General features: G+C 42.4%; 3 protein-coding genes across 4 annotated transcripts; 1 reads left to right on the top strand and 2 right to left on the bottom strand.

The window, feature by feature from the left end:
* Positions 1-67: 67 nt before the first annotated feature.
* LOC121875505 (UDP-glucosyltransferase 2-like) lies at positions 68-16416 on the top strand. 2 transcript variants are annotated; one of them, XM_042380070.1, is made up of 7 exons: positions 68-159; positions 6940-7163; positions 8682-9294; positions 13304-13402; positions 13696-13819; positions 14829-15048; positions 15440-16416. In XM_042380070.1, exons 2-7 carry the CDS (start codon positions 6976-6978, stop codon positions 15717-15719), a joined length of 1524 nt encoding a protein of 507 aa, XP_042236004.1. In that variant the 5' UTR covers positions 68-159; positions 6940-6975; the 3' UTR covers positions 15720-16416. The 2 variants fall into 2 exon arrangements, with proteins under 2 accessions (XP_042236004.1, XP_042236005.1); XM_042380071.1 differs by lacking the exon at positions 68-159 and adding an exon at positions 6251-6408.
* Positions 16417-19106: 2690 nt separating this feature from the next.
* Positions 19107-20215, bottom strand: LOC121875504 (heat shock protein 22-like). The gene is made up of 2 exons (XM_042380069.1): positions 19944-20215; positions 19107-19826 (listed from the first exon to the last, which is right to left on the bottom strand). The coding sequence occupies exons 1-2, from the start codon at positions 20109-20111 to the stop codon at positions 19575-19577; spliced, it is 420 nt and encodes a 139-aa protein (XP_042236003.1). The 5' UTR covers positions 20112-20215; the 3' UTR covers positions 19107-19574.
* LOC121875509 (protein lethal(2)essential for life-like) lies at positions 19223-19528 on the bottom strand. Its single transcript, XM_042380075.1, has one exon. It carries the CDS (start codon positions 19526-19528, stop codon positions 19223-19225), a length of 306 nt encoding a protein of 101 aa, XP_042236009.1.
* Positions 20216-20579: the final 364 nt, after the last annotated feature.

The following is a 20579-nucleotide window of genomic DNA, read 5'->3' as shown; positions in this document are numbered from 1 at the left end:
TGCTTTATTACGTATCAAATTTCGTTGCTTCTGATAACTATTTAAGATCAGAGTTGGAAACCGCGACCATGAGGCATCTAGTGTCAAGCAGCACTGTAAGCTGCCAGTGCCTTTTTGTCGCTTGAGGAGTGAGGACTTTCAACAAACACATCCCAGAACGTTAGTAGACACAGAGCTGTAAACGCAACATGGTTTCTATAGGCAGACTGACCGAGAAGGAAGACTATGTAGCTTAAAGTATTAATATAAGTTTATTAAGTAAACTTTGGTGTTACTAAACTAAAGTGAGAATTACGCGAGAACAACACAACATAACTCGGGCTGTAGACGATGTTATGTAGTGGTTTATTGCCTTAAGCTGTAGACGATGTTATGTAGTGGTTTATTGCCTTAAGCTGTAGACGATGTTATGTAGTGGTTTATTGCCTTGGGCTGTAGACGATGTTATGTAGTGGTTTATTGCCTTAAGCTGTAGACGATGTTATGTAGTGGTTTATTGCCTTAAGCTGTAGACGATGTTATGTAGTGGTTTATTGCCTTGGGCTGTAGACGATGTTATGTAGTGGTTTATTGCCTTGGGCTGTAGACGATGTTATGTAGTGGTTTATTGCCTTGCTGTAGACGATGTTATGTAGTGGTTTATTGCCTTAGGCTATAGACGATGTTATGTAGTGGTTTATTGCCTTGGGCTGTAGACGATGTTATGTAGTGGTTTATTGCCTTGGGCTGTAGACGATGTTATGTAGTGGTTTATTGCCTTAGGCTGTAGACGATGTTATGTAGTGGTTTATTGCCTTAGGCTATAGACGATGTTATGTAGTGGTTTATTGCCTTAGGCTATAGACGATGTTATGTAGTGGTTTATTGCCTTGGGCTATAGACGATGTTATGTAGTGGTTTATTGCCTTAGGCTGTAGACGATGTGGTTTATTGCCTTAGGCTGTAGACGATGTTATGTAGTGGTTTATTGCCTTAGGCTATAGACGATGTTATGTAGTGGTTTATTGCCTTGGGCTGTAGACGATGTTATGTAGTGGTTTATTGCCTTAGGCTGTAGACGATGTTATGTAGTGGTTTATTGCCTTGGGCTGTAGACGATGTTATGTAGTGGTTTATTGCCTTAGGCTATAGACGATGTTATGTAGTGGTTTATTGCCTTAGGCTGTAGACGATGTTATGTAGTGGTTTATTGCCTTGGGCTGTAGACGATGTTATGTAGTGGTTTATTGCCTTGGGCTGTAGACGATGTTATGTAGTGGTTTATTGCCTTAAGCTGTAGACGATGTTATGTAGTGGTTTATTGCCTTAGGCTGTAGACGATGTTATGTAGTGGTTTATTGCCTTAGGCTGTAGACGATGTTATGTAGTGGTTTATTGCCTTAGGCTATAGACGATGTTATGTAGTGGTTTATTGCCTTGGGCTGTAGACGATGTTATGTAGTGGTTTATTGCCTTAAGCTGTAGACGATGTTATGTAGTGGTTTATTGCCTTAGGCTATAGACGATGTTATGTAGTGGTTTATTGCCTTAGGCTATAGACGATGTTATGTAGTGGTTTATTGCCTTAGGCTATAGACGATGTTATGTAGTGGTTTATTGCCTTAGGCTATAGACGATGTTATGTAGTGGTTTATTGCCTTAGGCTATAGACGATGTTATGTAGTGGTTTATTGCCTTGGGCTGTAGACGATGTTAGTGGTTTATTGCCTTGGGCTATAGACGATGTTATGTCGTGGTTTATTGCCTTGCTATAGACGATGTTATGTAGTGGTTTATTGCCTTAGGCTGTAGACGATGTTATGTAGTGGTTTATTGCCTTGGGCTGTAGACGATGTTATGTAGTGGTTTATTGCCTTGGGCTGTAGACGATGTTATGTAGTGGTTTATTGCTATAGACGATGTTATGTAGTGGTTTATTGCCTTGGGCTGTAGACGATGTTATGTAGTGGTTTATTGCCTTAGGCTATAGACGATGTTATATGATGGTTTATTGCCTTGGGCTGTAGACGATGTTATGTAGTGGTTTATTGCCTTGGGCTGTAGACGATGTTATGTAGTGGTTTTTATTGCCTTAGGCTATAGACGATGTTATGTAGTGGTTTATTGCCTTAGGCTATAGACGATGTTATGTAGTGGTTTATTGCCTTGGGCTGTAGACGATGTTGTAGTGGTTTATTGCCTTAGGCTATAGACGATGTTATGTAGTGGTTTTGTGCCTTAGGCTATAGACGATGTTATGTAGTGGTTTGTGCCTTAGGCTATAGACGATGTTATGTAGTGGTTTATTGCCTTGGGCTATAGACGATGTTATGTAGTGGTTTATTGCCTTGGGCTGTAGACGTGTTATGTAGTGGTTTATTGCCTTAGGCTATATAGACGATGTTATGTAGTGATTTATTGCCTTGGGCTGTAGACGATGTTATGTAGTGGTTTATTGCCTTAGGCTATAGACGATGTTATGTAGTGGTTTATTGCCTTAGGCTATAGACGATATTATGTAGTGGTTTGTTATTGCCTTAGGCTATAGACGATGTTATGTTGTATGGTTTATTGCCTTGGGCTATAGACGATGTTATGTAGTGGTTTGTGCGCTTGGGCTGTGGGCGATGTTATGTAGTGGTTTATTGCCTTAGGCTATAGACGATGTTATGTAGTGGTTGTGCCTTGGGCTGTAGACGATGTTATGTAGTGGTTTTGTGCCTTAGGCTATAGACGATGTTATGTAGTGGTTTTATTGCCTTAGGCTATAGACGATGTTATGTAGTGGTTTATTGCCTTAGGCTAGACGATGTTATGTAGTGGTTTATTGCCTTGGGCTGTAGACGATGTTATGTAGTGGTTTGTACTTAAGCTGTAGACGTGTTATATAGTGGTTTATTGCCTTGGGCTGTGAACGATGTTATGTAGTGGTTTGTGCCTTAGGCTATAGACGATGTTATGTAGTGGTTTATTGCCTTAGGCTATAGACGATGTTATGTAGTGGTTTATTGCCTTAGGCTATAGACGATGTTATATGATGGTTTATTGCCTTGGGCTGTAGACGATGTTATGTAGTGGTTTATTGCCTTAAGCTGTAGGCGATGTTATGTAGTGGTTTATTGCCTTGGGCTGTAGACGATGTTATGTAGTGGTTTATTGCCTTAAGCTGTAGACGATGTTATGTGAGTGGTTTATTGCCTTGGGCTGTACACGATGTTATGTAGTGGTTTTATTGCCTTGGGCTGTAGACGATGTTATGTAGTGGTTTTATTTACTGTGGGCTATAGACGATGTTATGTAGTGGTTTTTATTGCCTTGGGCTGTAGACGATGTTATGTAGTGGTTTATTGCCTTAGGCTATAGACGATGTTATGTAGTGGTTTATTGCGCGGGCTGTAAAGACGCGAAGTGTTATGTAGTGGTTTATTGCCTTAAGCTGCTGGGCAGTGTTATCGCCTGGTGGTTTATTGCCTTGGGCTGTAGACGATGTTATGTAGTGGTTTATTGCCTTGGGCTGGGCGATGTTATGTAGTGGTTTATTGCCTTAGAGCTATAGACGATGTTATGTAGTGGTTTTTGTGCCTTGGAGCAGACGATGTTCTGCTTAGTGGTTTATTGCCTTAGGCTATAGACGATGTTATGTGATGGTTTATTGCCTTGGGCTGTAGACGATATTATGTAGTGGTTTATTGCCTTGGGCTTGTGAACGATGTTATGTAGTGGTTTATTGCCTTAGGCTATAGACGATGTTATGTAGTGGTTTATTGCCTTAGGCTATAGACGATGTTATGTAGTGGTTTATTGCCTTGGGCTGTAGACGATGTTATGTAGTGGTTTATTGCCTTAGGCTGCATAGACGATATTATTATGTAGTGGTTTTATTGCCTTGGGCTATAGACGATGTTATGTAGTGGTTTATTGCCACTTAGGCTATGGGCGATGTTATGTAGTGGTTTATTGCCTTGGGCTATAGACGATGTTAATAGTAGTGGTTTTATTGCCTTGGGCTGTGGGCGATGTTATGTAGTGGTTTATTGCCTTGGGCTGCATAGACGATCTTATGTAGTGATTTATTGCCTTGGGCTGTAGACGATGTTATGTAGTGATGGTTTGTGCCTTAGGCTATAGACGATGTTATGTAGTGGTTTATTGCGCCCAGGCTATAGACGATGTTATGTAGTGGTTTACTTAGGCTATAGACGATGTTATGTGATGGTTTTATTGCCTTGGGCTATAGACGATGTTATGTAGTGGTTTATTGCCTTGGGCTGCCAGACGATGTTATGTAGTGGTTTATTGCCTTAGGCGCATAGACGATGTTATGGTGGTTTTATTGCCTTGGGCTGTAGACGATGTTATGTAGTGGTTTATTGCCTTAGGCTATAGACGATGTTATGTAGTGGTTTATTGCCTTGGGCTATAGACGATGTTATGTAGCCAGTGGTTTATTGCCTTAGGCTATGAACTGATGTTATGTAGTGGTTTTATTGCCTTGGGCTGTAGACGATGTTATGTAGTGGTTTATTACTTGTAAGCTGTAGACGATGTTATGTAGTGGTTTATTGCCTTGGGCTGGCCAGACGATGTTATGTAGTGGTTTGTACGCAGGCTATAGACGATGTTATGTAGTGGTTTGTGCCTTAGGCTATAGACGATGTTATGTAGTGGTTTATTGCCTTGGGCTATAGACGATGTTATTATGTAGTGGTTTTATTGTAGCCAGGCTGTAGACGATGTTATGTAGTGGTTTATTGCCTTAAGCTGTAGACGATGTTATGTAGTGGTTTATTGCCTTGGGCTGTAGACGATGTTATGTAGTGGTTTATTGCCTTAAGCTGTAGACGATGTTATGTAGTGGTTTATTGCCTTGGGCTGTAGACGATGTTATGTAGTGGTTTATTGCCTTAAGCTGTAGACGATGTTATGTAGTGGTTTATTGCCTTAGGCTGTAGACGATGTTATGTAGTGGTTTATTGCCTTGGGCTGTAGACGATGTTATGTAGTGGTTTATTGCCTTAGGCTATAGACGATGTTATTAGTTTATTGCCTTGGGCTGTAGACGATGTTATGTAGTGGTTTATTGCCTTAAGCTGTAGACGATGTTATGTAGTGGTTTATTGCCTTGGGCTGTAGACGATGTTATGTAGTGGTTTATTGCCTTAAGCTGTAGACGATGTTATGTAGTGGTTTATTGCCTTGGGCTGTAGACGATGTTATGTAGTGGTTTATTGCCTTAGGCTGTAGACGATGTTATGTAGTGGTTTATTGCCTTGGGCTGTAGACGATGTTATGTAGTGGTTTATTGCCTTGGGCTGTAGACGATGTTATGTAGTGCCTACCGACTGCTGTGGTGCTTTTTGGAGATTAGTAGGGTCATTACCTAATACCTGACCATTGTGGACTTGATCTCACCCTCCTCTATATATATATATATATATATATATATATATATATATATATATATATATATATATATATATATATATATATATATATATATATATATATATATATATATACCTTGTTGTGTACGTGTGTGTGTGGGCAGCTGACAATAACAAGAGTGTAGGTGAGACTCTAAGACCAATAGAACTCAAGATCAGAACAATTTATCTCTGAGAAAGAAAGATAAAAACTCAATTGACTGGGAAATGATAAAGCTGACGTCCTTAAAGACATCAAGTGTTGAAGCACAGATAAACATGATAAAACATCACCTGTAGTTACATAACTAACTGTTATCACTGAGAAATGATGGTTCACTCATCACGAGCCAATCACGTGTGTTTTACGTGGCATTATACGGTATATTATTAAATTATTTCATTGGTTACAGTCATTGGTTTAATACAGTATATTACAATTAGAATATGATGTGGCCCAGCCTGTTGAGAACAGTGTCAGCAGAGGTGTTTAAAAGTACACACTCATTACATTATGTACAGAGTAGGCAAACGTGTCTCAGCACTAACAAGTAAACACGTAAAAACACGAGGCTGGATAAATCAACAAGAAAAAAAATAATAGCCAGAGTGAACGTGACGCTCTATAACAACAACACTAATTTTGTACTGAGACAAGACTCACCAAATATTTTGCTAAAGTTCATCCATTATATAAAAAATCTGGGGGACATAGATCTTCAAGAATTATCGCCCCATATCAGTCCTCCCAGCCTTGAGTAAGATACTGGAGCAGTTATCATGTAGTAGACTAAATTCCTTCTGCAATGCCAATAACATCTTTACAGACTCCCAGTTTGGATTTAGAGCGAGAAGGTCAACTGAGAGTTCTCTGCTATCCTTTACCGTCAGTGAATAGTTTCTGGGGAGAACGTCTCTCTCTCCCTCTCTCTCTCTCTCTCAGGAACACAGAGGGAGCCGAAACAACACCATTGTTCGCTAACTTAAATATTTCACCTAAACTTCCGTAATACATGATAAGTTCCTGTTGTCACACCTTCATGTGTGTTGGTAGACGAGCATAATTTCTTAGTTGGAGTAATGTTATTGTTTGTGTTATTGTTGATATATGAAGATTTATGAAATGTAATATAATAACATAAATAAATGTGTCAAAAAGTTTAAGACTAGTATACAGTAATAGCCAAATTAAGTTCCACATTAACTATTATTATATAAACTTTTCGTGGCTCACCTCAAAGTACTTATTTCATCGTTAGTGGTCTGATGTGAGAGTTTGGTTCAGTGAGCCGGGAGAGATATGGATGTTGTTTAAGTTTTTATAGTAAGTTCTATACGTTGTAATAAACTATTTGGCAACGATAAAATCCACAAAAGGCGGGAAACAGAGACAAAAAGGTCATCAAATGTATCTCTGCCCTGTCTACGTGAACCTGCCAGTGCCTTCCTACTTGACACTGATGGCTGGGGTCCCTCAGTGACTTAACATCTGTATAACTATAACTGTATGAGTGTAACTAACTGTCTTCACCTACAGGGACGGTAGAGTGTGTGTAGTGCCACCGTAGTCAGTATGAGGAGGTGTAGTATGTTGTTCCTACTGCTGGTGATGATGTGTGGCCCAGCAACAGGCTACCAGGTGCTTGTGCTCACTCCAGTAGCCACTCGCAGCGTCTATAATCTGTGTTGGTCACTCTCAGTGGCTCTGGGTGACGCTGGCCACTCCGTCACCCTAGTGTCCTCCTATGATGCATCGTCCAAGTAAGTGCTGGAGACCTGAACATTCCTTTAGGTAAATGTTTCCAGTAGCCACGCCGGGATATTGCCAATAATACCGTTATCTTTATAGTCAATCACTAAACATTATATCTCGTTGCGGGCGTAAAAAGTCAGAGAAAAGGATTTAAAGTTTGTATTATAGTTGTGTGTTTATAATAACGGAAAACTGTTGATTGTTTACAAACATTGGAGCTGCGAGCATAACTAATGAATATAAATTAACTGCCACTAACTTGGATAGGCTGGATTAGTGAATTAGCCTCTCTCCCCTCGCTCTCTCCTATATAAAACAAATCATTCCTTAAATATGTACTGGTTTTAGCAGGAAAGAACCAATGAACTTGCCATCCGAGCATTAAATTACATATTAAAATAAGAGACAAACGATTTACTTGTGGTCAATATTATTCTGTACAACTCGACGTCATCTTTTGTATATAGTTACATATTTCTAAAACTGGTTCTGATTCGTTTTATTTTTCTAACATATTATACCTGTTATTGTAATACAAAAGGAGTTTAGTAATTAATGTAAAAAAAAACGCAGAATTTTGTTGATAATAATTACTTAGTGTTATAGGCGAATGTTAAGAATGACCAGCACTGACATGAAAACAAACGAACAGTATTGAGATGAGCAAAAAACTTGAAGAGAAATACTTGAAATATACAGAAAATGATAAATGAGATACAATATTTTGGTTATATAATTATGGATGGGGTAATAATAACAAATATCAAATGGCAACGTTGATGGTAGGAGGGCCAGGGGAGGGCAGAGACTTGGATGGGTGAATGAAATTAAAACTTGGTCCCCAGAGAGATACAAAACCTTGGAAGATTGGTAACAACAGCCTGAGAATATTTTGAGTGGAGGACTGTGGTCGCCAACCCTCAGATACCAGGACGGTGCTCTGATTGCCTGAGGTGTTTTGTGGGTTTTTATTAATGTTGTGATAGACAAATTAAGGTACAGTTGCCTCCATTTATAACTGGTACAGTGTTTGGCGTGTTTTGTGAGATGTGGCACCACCGCCCACGAGACAACAGATAGGAGCCCATAACGTTGTACCTGGTAATGTATATTAAAACTATAGCCATCCAGAAAATGGCCAGATGGGGTTGGGGGCAGCTTACTTATCCTTGGTCTGGTTACTGTAGTTCTGCTAATTTTATTACGATGTAAACAAACAGTGGTGCCACATCTCACAAAACATGCCAGGTATAAATGGTGACAACTGTACAAATGTTAGCATGTTATTTGAAGGATATTGTTATTGATAAGAAGTTGGTAAGTGTAATACATTTAAAGAGATATAAGTTATTGGTAGATGGAAAGACATGAAAAGGGAGGGAATTTCACAAGTCTCTTCTTCTAGCGTCTACATTATTTAAGTCAGTCACTCATGACAGTCATACTTCATTAACTTACATTATAACATCATGAACCATCATTTCCTGCATGACTAACCCCCTCTCTCTCTTGACTGTTATTCTCAGACACGAAAATGTGACGGAAGTCCACACTGGCGCCGACTTATTAGAGGTTAATTCTTTTGCGTTGGGACATAACACCATGCTGAATCATGTGAAAATTCTGGAAATTGCTGGAGAAACCGGCAGGAGGATGTGGTCTAACGAGGCAATACAACGACTATGGCAACAGAGGGACAGTTACCAAGCCATAGTAATAATTGGCTTTGTCAATGAGGTGGCTGTACCATTTCTCCTGGATTACAAAGGTGCGCACATCAATCTCTGCACTCCAGGGATAGAACCTTTGCACATGAAGGAGCAAGGCAACTGGCTGCCCATGTCCGTCGTGCCAGGAATTGTCACGACGTTCACCCATGACATGACCTTCATGGAGAGAGTTCTTAACCCACTACTCACCCTGTGGCCTTACCTCTGGTACCAGTATAATGTGATGCCCCGCTTCCAGGAACTGCTGCAGGAGTTCTTCCCTAATTTGCCTCCTCTTACCACACTCTACTGGAACAGCTCCCTGACCCTCATTAACAGCCACTACGCCGTGGACGGACCTGTACCACTGCTGCCCACACAGGTGGAGGTGGGCACCATCAATGCCAAGAAGGCCAGCCCACTCCCTCAGGTACAGCCAATCCCCCCCCCCCTTTTTTTGTGGTGGTCTCTTCTGTCAATTACAGTGTGTGTGTGTGTGTGTGTGTGTGTGTGTGTGAGGAGTGATCAAAAAGTTCCGTAAATGGCAGTACTTCCAGAGTGAGTGAATATTGGTTACATCAACAACCCTTCTAGTCGCCACCAGTTCCAGACACCACTACAGTACGTGCCGGTACACTGTGTCATGGCTTTGAATGTGGACGTATTAAAAAAATTCGAGGGTGGCGTCACGCTCCCACTCAGTATATATATATATATATATATATATATATATATATATATATATATATATATATATATATATATATATATATATATATATATATATATATATATATATATATATACATATATATTTCATTTAGTCCATATAGCACGCGGACTTTCAACTTAAAATCAACAACCTCACCAGCCAGGACTCGATCCCTCGACCTATTGCGTGTGACCAGGGAACGCTACCACCATGCCACAAGGACACTAAAAGCAATCCTAGACTTTGTTATATTTCACACAAAGCCTGTTCATCGAGCTGATGGCTCCGTGAACCTCCAATGAGGATTGCCCGTGCCACTTATGTTTGGCCAGTTGATCTTTAAGCTGTTGTATGTCATTTCCCGTGGCAGCGTTAACTACGTTGCTTGTGTCTTCAGTGGGAGCGTTGATAACTTCCTCTTGTAGCTATGTGTCTGTGTCACTCCATATGGGTCTGCTGTTAACGGCTGGTACCGGTCGGTTATGTGTGGTGGTGCGGGTGAACCAGGAGGTGTTCCTAGGTGGCTCCCCTATAGTAGTAGAGCTGCCTGACACCTGCCTAGATGGTCGCTGAGGGGGGAGCTTGAGGGCAGTTGTAGTGTCATGCAGGGACTCCATCAGTCTTACAGTTGATGCAGTTTTTTGGTCCAGTTTCACCTGCAGATCTTTGTCGTGTGTGGCCGTACACAGAAACCACACCACCGTCTCTGAGAAGAGCAGACACGAGCCACACGGCCCCATAGCTGACATTTGTAACATCTCTGGGATGGAGGCTGATAGATGTCTACTTTTAGATAACGGTAAGCACCAAGGACAGTGAGAGTCCTGGGTGGGTCCTATCCAATCAGCTATGACGGCATTCTTGCCTCTGAGCCGCCTTGTAATGTTCTCATCTTGTTCGACCATTACAGGGTCTTGGAACTGGTCGAGTCCTTTGATTATTATGGTAGTCCTGTTTGATGTCAATGGTGGGTGTTGCATAGTTCATTGTTGACAAAGTTACTTAGGATGTCTGGGTTATTCTTCAGCATAACAGATCCCTGTGTGTGAACTCTGAGTGAAAACTGAGGGTGTCTCGCTGTTGCCTCCTGTGACCAGGCATATTTGTCAGTGGTTGGCGTGGCGTCAGGGAGGTCTAGGTGAGCTCTTTTGGGAAGAAGAGGATAATTGTTGGTCACGTTGCCTCGCTGCACGTTGTAACTTCTGCTGCTTCTGGGATTACACTTAGCTTTATCCTCTTCACCAGGGGTCACCAAACTTTTTTCACAGTGGGCCGGATAACTGAAAGAATGACGAGCGCGGGCCGCATAATCATTCTGTTCAATACTTGCAAGCCAGAACGAAAGCTCTGGTAACGTCAGAGCGTAGGCGGAGCTACCACGAGCCGGGGAAGGACTTGGGATCCGGCCCGCGGGCCGTAGTTTGGTGACCCCTGCTCTTTACCACTGATCAGCTTGCTTGCCGCTTTGGAGGACGGTCACGTTTCTGCTATACACTGTTGGGAAGTACTGGGCATGTACTGGGTAAGTACTGGGCAAGTCCTGGATAAGTACTGGGCATGTACTGGGCAAGTACTGGACATGTGCTGTACTGGGCAAGTACTGGGCATGTACTGGGCAAGTACTGGGCATGTACTGGGCAAGTACTGGGCATGTACTGGGCATGTACTGGGTAAGTACTGGGCAAGTCCTGGATAAGTACTGGGCATGTACTGGGCAAGTACTGGACATGTGCTGGGCAGGTACTGGGCAAGTACTGGGCATGTACTGGGCAAGTACTGGGCATGTACTGGGCAAGTACTGGTTAGGCTACTTGGTATCCCTCCATGGCGCCCGTGTCATATTCAAGGTCAGAATCCCTGTTGATTGCATAACTCTCTCGTTGCTGCTGTTCTGGGGAATGATCAGCAGTGACCTCAGCGGTCGACTCAGACATGGTGGGGTGGCAAAACTTGACCGTATATACCATGATCGAGGGGCTTTTACGACGGTACCACGTGCGTGGAATATAGCCATAAGTGTAGGGGCACTGGAGTGCCAGCAGCTGTCACATTGATCACTGCACTACTCACAAAAGCCACTTTACACATGGTCATAGCTCACTGACACTGATGTGAAGTCACTATTACACTTTGTTTCACAATGTGCGCAATATATGTTTGGTCATCCTGTAGTGTAGTGCGTGGCACCCAGGCGGTCAGCGGTGGCTGGGAGGCGTAACCCTCTTATGATACAATGTAAGTTGACCTCTATAGGTTAAAACTCTAGGTTAAACCTGGTCCCCAGAAAAGGTGGTTTTGAATCGGCTGGATTGTCCAATTAACCAGGCCGTTCACATATATTTATTATTTGGGTTTAAGTAACGAAACCCAAACTGTAGTTCCTTGTTTTATTATAAAAAGATTGTATCTATAATTCTTGAGTGTAGATCGACAGTAAGTTCCACTGTATATGAGTGAATGAGAAAGGGACGGCGTTTATGTAATAGAAACGTTAGGTCACGTCCTTACGATATAAGTTGCTGTGAGTGACTCATGAGTAGTGACCCATCGAGGGAGAACGGTATGGGTACGTCGTTCCCCCTCAAGGGAAGACGGAGCCATCCACTGCGGCTCTCAAATAACGTCTTCCTCTAGTCAAGGATATCAAACTACTGCTCGCTTCAGGTGGCCAGAGAGCCGGCTACTTATGTCTTTACTCAGCATAGTATGACGCAGCTTCCCGTGGGCACACCTTATCACGTGCATTGAACATGTCACCTCATAGCTAGCGGAAAGTTACAGGGTGGTGAATCTGAATATAATATCAGATGTAAGTAACCCATTTATATAATATGTTCTGCTGATGAGACAGGGGCCCATTACTGTTTCCTCTTTCACTCATATCACCATTTGTAAAAAAAAAACTATATAAAAATAAAAATAAATATATAAATAAATACTTACACAATAAACTTCGTCGAGTCAAAATGACCCGAATAGCCATAAGAAATTGCAGAGCCGCGATTCAGGATAAATTGAGATGGTGCTATAAGGTTCCTGGCTGTAGAGTAGCCCAGACACTCACCATTGTTACCTTTTGTACTGGATCACACTGAGTCAGTCTTACCTGTCCGGGCCATCAAAAATCTTCTATTTTGTTTATCAGATGCTAAAAGAATTCTTAATTTCTACAGGACTCAGAATTTTACCTGTAAATATCAGTGAATGTCAGACAAAAGTGACTCTTAACTCTTGCATATAAATAAACATAAAAGTCACTTTCACTTCTTATCTCAATTGGACCAACAATCATTGACATATTGACGGGACAAGAATCTCCTCAATATGTCTCACGAAAGTTTTTCAAATCACAATCTTTGTTCTGTTCCCTTACCTAAGCCGCAAGTCTGCCTCTAAAATCCTACTTACATCATATCCCTGCCACAGAAACCCCAGATGAAGTTATAACCATACACCCAATAATCCCTTCATAGTCCATAACCAATCACCCGCGTCCTGCTCCTATATATTACTACCTTTAATTTTACCTCAAAGTGAGAGAAGCCAAAAGTCGTTTACATCATTATAACAATTACGTAAACTTGCCCGAAGAGGAGTTAAAAATTCCCTGTGTTTGTGCCGTAACAATGAGGCTCTCGACTACCTCAGTTAGTGGGAAACATTAACTTAGGGAATCTTTAAGAGATCAGCTCCCGGAGGCCTCGTCTGATCTCCATCTGTCGCGCAGGATCTGGAGGAGTTCATGGAGGGAGCTGGGGAGGCCGGGGTCATCGTCTTCAGCCTTGGTAGTGTGGTCAAGAGTGGTCAGATCCCACACGGATACAAGGTAAGGTGTTGTAGGCTTTTAGTATCGAGATAACATTAAAATTATTAAAGATTTATGTAATAGAAGTGAAAAATGTGTTTACATAATCTACTGAAAGTTGTGAAGTTCCATATTGATAAGTTTCTTGCTGCAGCGTAATCTAGACCGTTGTGGTTGACTCTTTGATGAGTTAGTTAGTAGTGTAATGATTGACTATGTAGACGTGGACACTGTAGGAGCTAACTGGCAGTGTAGTGGAGGACCTCGTAGTACCTGACAGTGATACAGATAACATCCTCCATCCATGTCAACAGATAATACTGGTGGAGGCGTTCAGACGGCTCCCTCAGCGGGTCTTGTGGAAGTACGAGGATGATGACCTGGATCTCCCCGCCAACGTCCTCACCAGGAAGTGGCTCCCCCAACAGGATGTACTAGGTGAGGCTACGAGACGATGAAACAAACAGTAACCCAAGTCTAAATGAGTGGAACGAGCCATTAACTCAGCCATGTCCTTAACTTTGTAACCCTTAGGCCTCCTATACACGTCTGTCATAACTCGCTCTTCACAACAGCCTTATCTTGTCTCCTCAATAGTTTTGGTTAATATTCTCCTTGAAACAGAGTTCATACTTCTCCTTAAACTATCTTGATAATCTTTCACTGTCCTTCTTCAAATCTTGCCAAGTGTTGTGGGTAAAAGTTTGGCATAATATTATACACTTCTCCCTGTAAGAGAACATCTCTATACCAGACCGACCGTCTCTTTCTCTGTCTCTCCAGTCACTGAGTCTCTTGCCAGCGAAACACCACAAGTCACCTCTACAACAAGTCGTCTCTTACAGCGCGTCTTTATCCTGTTTTTCTCAGACCCCATTTGGTCCCTCCAGCCTCTACCTCTACCTCTACCTCCTGTACTCACACAACAGGTTTACTGCGTCTTAATCTTTGAGCTGCTGTACAAAACACTCCAGTCTTCTATACCTTTATCCTGGTTCATATATTCCAACAATTTACTTACCTTGTTGTCATCATTAACAGATAGGTACTTACCTCTCACGTAGGTAGAGTTGTGAGGTGTGGCGAGTCACGGGTAGTTTACTCCCCAAAATATTGTTGTAAACAGTAACTTTAGACATTATTTTCACTACGATAATTACTATGACTGTTACTGGTGTTGTTCTACTCCTGAACTGTGGAGTTATTTGTTACTCCAGTTCACAGTAGAACATGGGTTCGATTTATGTTCTTGATATACAGAAGAAATCGATAAAATGTGATGAACAAAATTCCTTGACGCCATTCTTACTTTACTCGTTAATAAGACGGTCGGAAATGTCTCTGACGCTGATCACGTGGTGCTGCGCCACATAAACATCCACCAGTCAACATTAACACAATAAGTCCTTCGTCGGCGTCCTTCTCCTTGATAACTGTATTGTTGCAGGTCACAGGAGGACGCGAGTGTTCATCTCTCACTGTGGTAACTTGGGCATTCAGGAGGCACTCTACCACGCCGTGCCAGTCCTCGCCCTCCCCATCGCCCACGACCAGCCCCGTAATGCCCACCGTCTTGCCAAGAATGGATACGCTTATCTCCTCAACTGGAAGGACCTGAGTGTCGACGCCATCCTGAACGGAGTCGAGACGCTCCTCAGGGACCCGACGTAAGGCACTGTGTCTCTCGTGTGATGACTTGTCTCTCTTTCTCTAACAGTCTTTGCTTCTCCTCTTACCTTCACAGTTTCACCATCTTAGTGTCCGTATCTTCTGCCTTCATCTGTGTGTCTGTTGCTTCTTAGTTCTGTATGTAGGGCTTAGCCTCGCGTCTTAGTGTCTGTATTAATGTTAAGTTTCTGGTAGAACGTTTCTGTGTGTGTTTACTTTAACTCAGCACAAAACACAACACCAAACTGATCCCCAATAATGTGAATACTAAAACGTTTCCGATAATGTACAACACTCAGGAGAACATCTTATCGTTGTAAAGGAACAATTACCACTCACTTGGTCTTATCACTACCTATGAGGGAATCAAACAGTTACCATCTCCCACAGATACCGTGAGAGAGTGAAGGATGTCTCAAGGATGCTGCAGGACCAGAAGGAGAGCGCTGGGGAGAGGGCCGTGTGGTGGGTGGAGCACGCCATCCGTCATCAAGGATCCCCCCTCCTGGTGTACGCTGGCAAGAGACTCAACTTCATCCAGTACATAATGTTGGATGTGTTCGTCTTCTGGCTGGTGGTGCTGTCGTCGTGGGCCTTCCTCTCCTACTACTGCGTCAGGAGGCTGTTTGGCTGGTGGTGTTGTCGTAGTGGGAAGGATAAGATAGAGTGACGGTAAAGGATAAAGAAGAAGAAAATAAAATGAGAGTATAATTTAGGCGTAAGATATACTGGTATATTAATAGTAATGTATGTTGATAGGAAGACCGGGGAATGCAGTTTACCAAAATGCCATGAAGAAGGATGAATTATGCAGAGGAAAGATGGTTTATACTGGTGGACCAAAGAAGAAATGTTGTACCTTTGGGTCAGAGAGGATGATAAGCTGCACCCATAGACAGTCATGGTAATAGTAAGAGAACAAATAAACATAGTAATAATAATAATAATAATAATAATAATAATAATAATAATAATAATAATAATAATAATAATAATAATAAAGGTTTTTGAAAAAGGTACAGTAGCCAAAAGGTTGAGAAAAAAAATCGATAGAAATGATATTCCATACAGCTGGCCTGGGCAACCCGCGGCCCAAACCAGTTCTGTGTACGGCCCGCAGAGTGAATGAGAAATTGTATTTAATGTGGCCCGCAGTGAAACAGGTATAAATAGTCAACAATATAAACATTTCAACTAGTTTACGGGCCAAGTTGGGTGCGGTCTGTTAGATGGATTAGCTGTTATGTGGCAGTGGGTCAGTTGGGCATTAACGTTTTTTAGGAAAGTCTTCGAGGTAGTAGATAATGACGAAAATTACTATGTTATTTACTTAGACTTTAGCAAAGCATTTGACAGAGTACCGCATCATAGGCTTCTGAGTAAAATTAAGGCTCATGGTATCGAGGGGAAAGTTTTAAATTGGATATAATCATGGCTCACCGATAGAACGCAGAGGGTCAGCGTAGATGGTGTTAAATCTGAATGGGACTGTGTAACCAGTGGGGTTCCCCAGGGGTCAGTACTAGGCCCACTCTTGTTCATAATCTACATAAACGATCTAGATACTGGGATCAGCAGTGACATAAGCAAGTTTGCGGATGACACCAAAATAGGGCGGCAAATTAATTCAGGGCAGGATGCAAATGCATTACAGGAGGATCTAAATAAACTGCAGGGGTGGTCTGAAAAATGGCAAATGAAATTCAACACCAGCAAGTGCAGCGTACTTAATATTGGAAGAACAAATATGTAATGTATACAGCCTTAACAACATCAACCTAGAGAAGTCGACTTGTGAAAGAGACTAGGGTACTTGTAAGCCCGGACCTACGGCCTAGAAAACAGTGCGTTAATGTTCGAAATAAGGCAAACAGAGTATTGGGTTTTATATCTAGAAGTGTAAGTAATAAGAGTGCAGAGGTCTTATTGCAACTATATCTTGCGCTAGTCAGGCCGCACCTCGATTATGCGGTTCAGTTCTGGTGCCCCTATTATAGAATGCATATAAATTCACCAGAGTCGGTGCAGCGAAGAATGACAAAAATGATTCCGGGACTTAGAAACCTTCCATATCAGGATAGGTTAAAGAAACTTAACTTGCATTCCCTAGAAAGACTAAGAGTGCGGGGAGATATGATAGAAGTATTTAAGTGGGTGAAAGGAATCAATAAAGGGGATATAGATAAAGTTCTTATAATATCCGAGCAGGATAGGACTCGGAGCAACGGATTCAGTTGGATAAGTTTAGGTTTAGGAGGGAGATAGGAAGAAACTGGTTCACAAATAGGGTGGTAGACGAGAGGAACAAGCTTAGCAACTTTGTAGTAAGTGCTGGGACGCTGGAAAGTTTCAAAAGGAGGCTAGATAGATTCATGGATGATAGAGAGTGGTAGTAACTCTCGACAGGAGCTGCCATGCACAGGCCAACCGGCCTATTGCAGACTCCTTATTTTCTTATGTTCTTATGTTCTTATGTAAGTCCAAGTTGGGTCACGGGCGGTGGTCACACGGGTCAAAGGTAAAGGTCTCTTGTTGACAGACTGTCTCTCTCCATAGTGCCTCATCCTTCATAACTGGCTGTCTGCTCTACCTATTGTCTGACTAGGTCTCTCCGTGGCCATCTTAGCCTAATTCACGACATCTTCAAGGCGACTGAATTTACAGAGACTGAGAGAGGCTTATAAGGACCGAGCGTGGGACAGACGTGTGAGTTCCATATTTCATGTAGATCCACAGTGGACACTTGCATTAATTAAGGAAAAGGAACATGAACATATAATCTATTGTTGACAGTGAATGATGGGGGCTGGTCCTATGGTCTTTTGTATGAGGTCAGGTAGGCCAGATGTGCTGAAGTGTTGAGCAGCGAACACCTGATGCAATAACCCATTAACAGGTGGCGTCATGAAGGACCCCATATGGGCTCTTTCATTATCGTAATGTCCTGGAGACACCACATAGTATGGTCCTCACTCGCTCGCTCAGTGTGGACTAGGTGAGCCTCAGCTTCACGGTCAGCTGGAGATGGGCGTGTCTCTTTGGGCATCCGAGGATCTTGTGAGTGTGTGGGTTAGCTTGACCATAACTCTCAGATGTTACTTTTCAGCGTTAATTCCACCGACTTTCGTCACTGTTTCCACTCCTTTCCGAAACAAAATTGTCACTTTTGTTGGGAATTTGATGAAGGGTTGAGGGACAGGACTTAGAATAGGGCCATTACGTCCTGACCGTCCAGTGGTGGGTGTGTGCCTATGGTCAGGTAGGATTTCTTTCTTATACAAAAAAAAAGAACAATTTACTTTTCTCCTTTATATTAGAATGTAAAATTGGAGATAAGTGTGATATTTTTTTTCAGACTAACAGTTTAGCGAATATGTTAGAAATAACCTCTTGAACGTGTTAAGTTCATATTTATTCTAAAGTCTAATGAAATAATAATTTGTAATAATTTTTCTTTGTGTTTTAATGACCCTAAACTTTAGACTTAGAAGGACCAGTCTCTCCCTAAGTGGTGGTTTTGGTTGACAATCACCTACTCAACCTGACGGCACTTTTCCTTCTCCGGATTCTTATTCTGAGCATAGCTGGTGAGTGGGTGAGTTGTGGAGGTGTGTGGTCGCGGCACCAAATGTTAACAGGGGGCGCGAGGAGCGTAATAATAGTTCAAAGTGTGGGAGAGAGGGTGCGGGCGTCTCACACACATTCTATAACTGTCTAGCGGCATTATATTATGTTGTGTGACGAGGGTGAACATGACTCTTTTAAATATAACAACTATTAAGCTCAGGAGTTTAACACATCTATCCGTGTAAGATGATGGCTGAGTAGAGACTTCACCTGACAGTTAACTTAATGCTTAATGGTTCTGTTGGTGGCTGTTGGTCGTGAGGCAACACACACGTCAAACATATGAGTAGACTATATATGAACACTACCAGACGTCTCCACTCACTGTCAACACCGAGTTATTACATCTATATAAAGATCGAAGCCGTAATCTCGATGTTCGTATATATAACTTAGGTAAACATAAGATAAAGGTGAGAAAAATAATACATATCAATATTTATTTATCTTAAGAAAATATACAGCTGTGAATATTTACAAAATATATACACTAGTATATACATGAAACTTCTGAAGTATATTTCCGTGTGGTGAATAAAATCTCTCTTAGTCACCAGATGAGTTGTGTGAGGCCGGGGTGTAGCCGTCACGCCCCTCGCTACTGGCCTCACTGGTGTCCTGACGATGCAGCGTCCTCTCCTCCCGGGATGCCGTCCTCACACTAGCGTCCCCCGAGGTTTTAGGCGCCCTGATAGTGAGGACGCCGTCCGAAGATATGGCAGAGGTGATGGTGTCCAAGTTCACCACGCCAGGAAGATTAAAGCGACGACAGAAGCTCTTGTTCGACTTTAATTCTCCCTCTTGCTTCTCCACGCGACCTTCTACCTCCACTAGATTCGTTTTTTTTTTCATGAGAATCGATTTTTTTTAATACACGCCGACCAGCCTCAGTGTGCCTCTATAGATCGGTTACATCAACAACCTTCCTCTTGGGCACAATAACTTTAAGGACACCGTCAGGGGACATGGTGGAGGTCACGGTCTCTATCCTGGCGAGATTAGGAAAGGAGAACCGACGTCGGAAACTCTTCTCGGAAATTGGTGAGCCCTCCTGCCGCTGCCCAACACTGCCCTCCACCACCAACTGGTTCCCGTCAACCACGTCAATCTTCACGCCTTCCCTCATGTAATCACGAACATCCAACACCACCTGTCGTGAGAGTAAACACCATCTAATAAATATCAGAGTACTAAGAAGAGTGATAGCGTTGGATACATAATGAGTAGGAGATTGTTTATATTCATGACACACGAACTGTTTGTTTACCTGGTGGTGATGCTCGTCCTCTGAGAGAGTGACTGCCTGGCCTGCCTCTGTCAGATTCTCTTGACAGTCGTTCATCAAGGTGGATCTCTGGCCCCAGTGATCAAGCATATCCTTGATGCTGGTGCAACTGCCACTGATGCTGTTCGTGTGGTGCTGTGTTGGGGCCATGACGCTCACTTTACACTTATATTATTGCTCTCACTTGTTCTTAAGTATGACTGGTTGGCTGTTACGTTGAGCAGCTGACGGGAGGGTTGTGTCTGGCAGAGTTTCGCTCGCCACTTTATATGCTGTCGGCACCACCCACCGACGTCATAGTGACGTGGCGTTACCGCTGCTGGCCCCATCCTTGCTAGCAGCGCTGAAAATGTCTGGGATATTTTAAAGTGTGCTCTATCTACATTTTTCTAATTTACCGACGCATTAGAACACGTTAAATATGTTTTATGAAAGCTCAACTCCACGAGAACCTCAGCAATGCGGAAGACTGTCGCGAATTGTTTGAGGCAAGCGGAGAGCGAGGCGCGCAGATCACCTTCCATATAAGGATTTGTTCAGGGCGCACATGGAGTATGACGTCATGTGTGTAAACTAAGACATCCACGTACAGTATATTGTGTCCTTAGCGTGTGATTC

Source organism: Homarus americanus, unplaced genomic scaffold, assembly GCF_018991925.1.
Source record: "Homarus americanus isolate GMGI-L3 unplaced genomic scaffold, GMGI_Hamer_2.0 scaffold14477, whole genome shotgun sequence".
Classification (NCBI taxonomy): Eukaryota; Metazoa; Arthropoda; class Malacostraca; order Decapoda; family Nephropidae; genus Homarus; species Homarus americanus.
The sequence above is the reverse complement of the archived record's forward strand: the minus strand, read 5'-3'. Positions and strand labels throughout refer to the sequence as shown.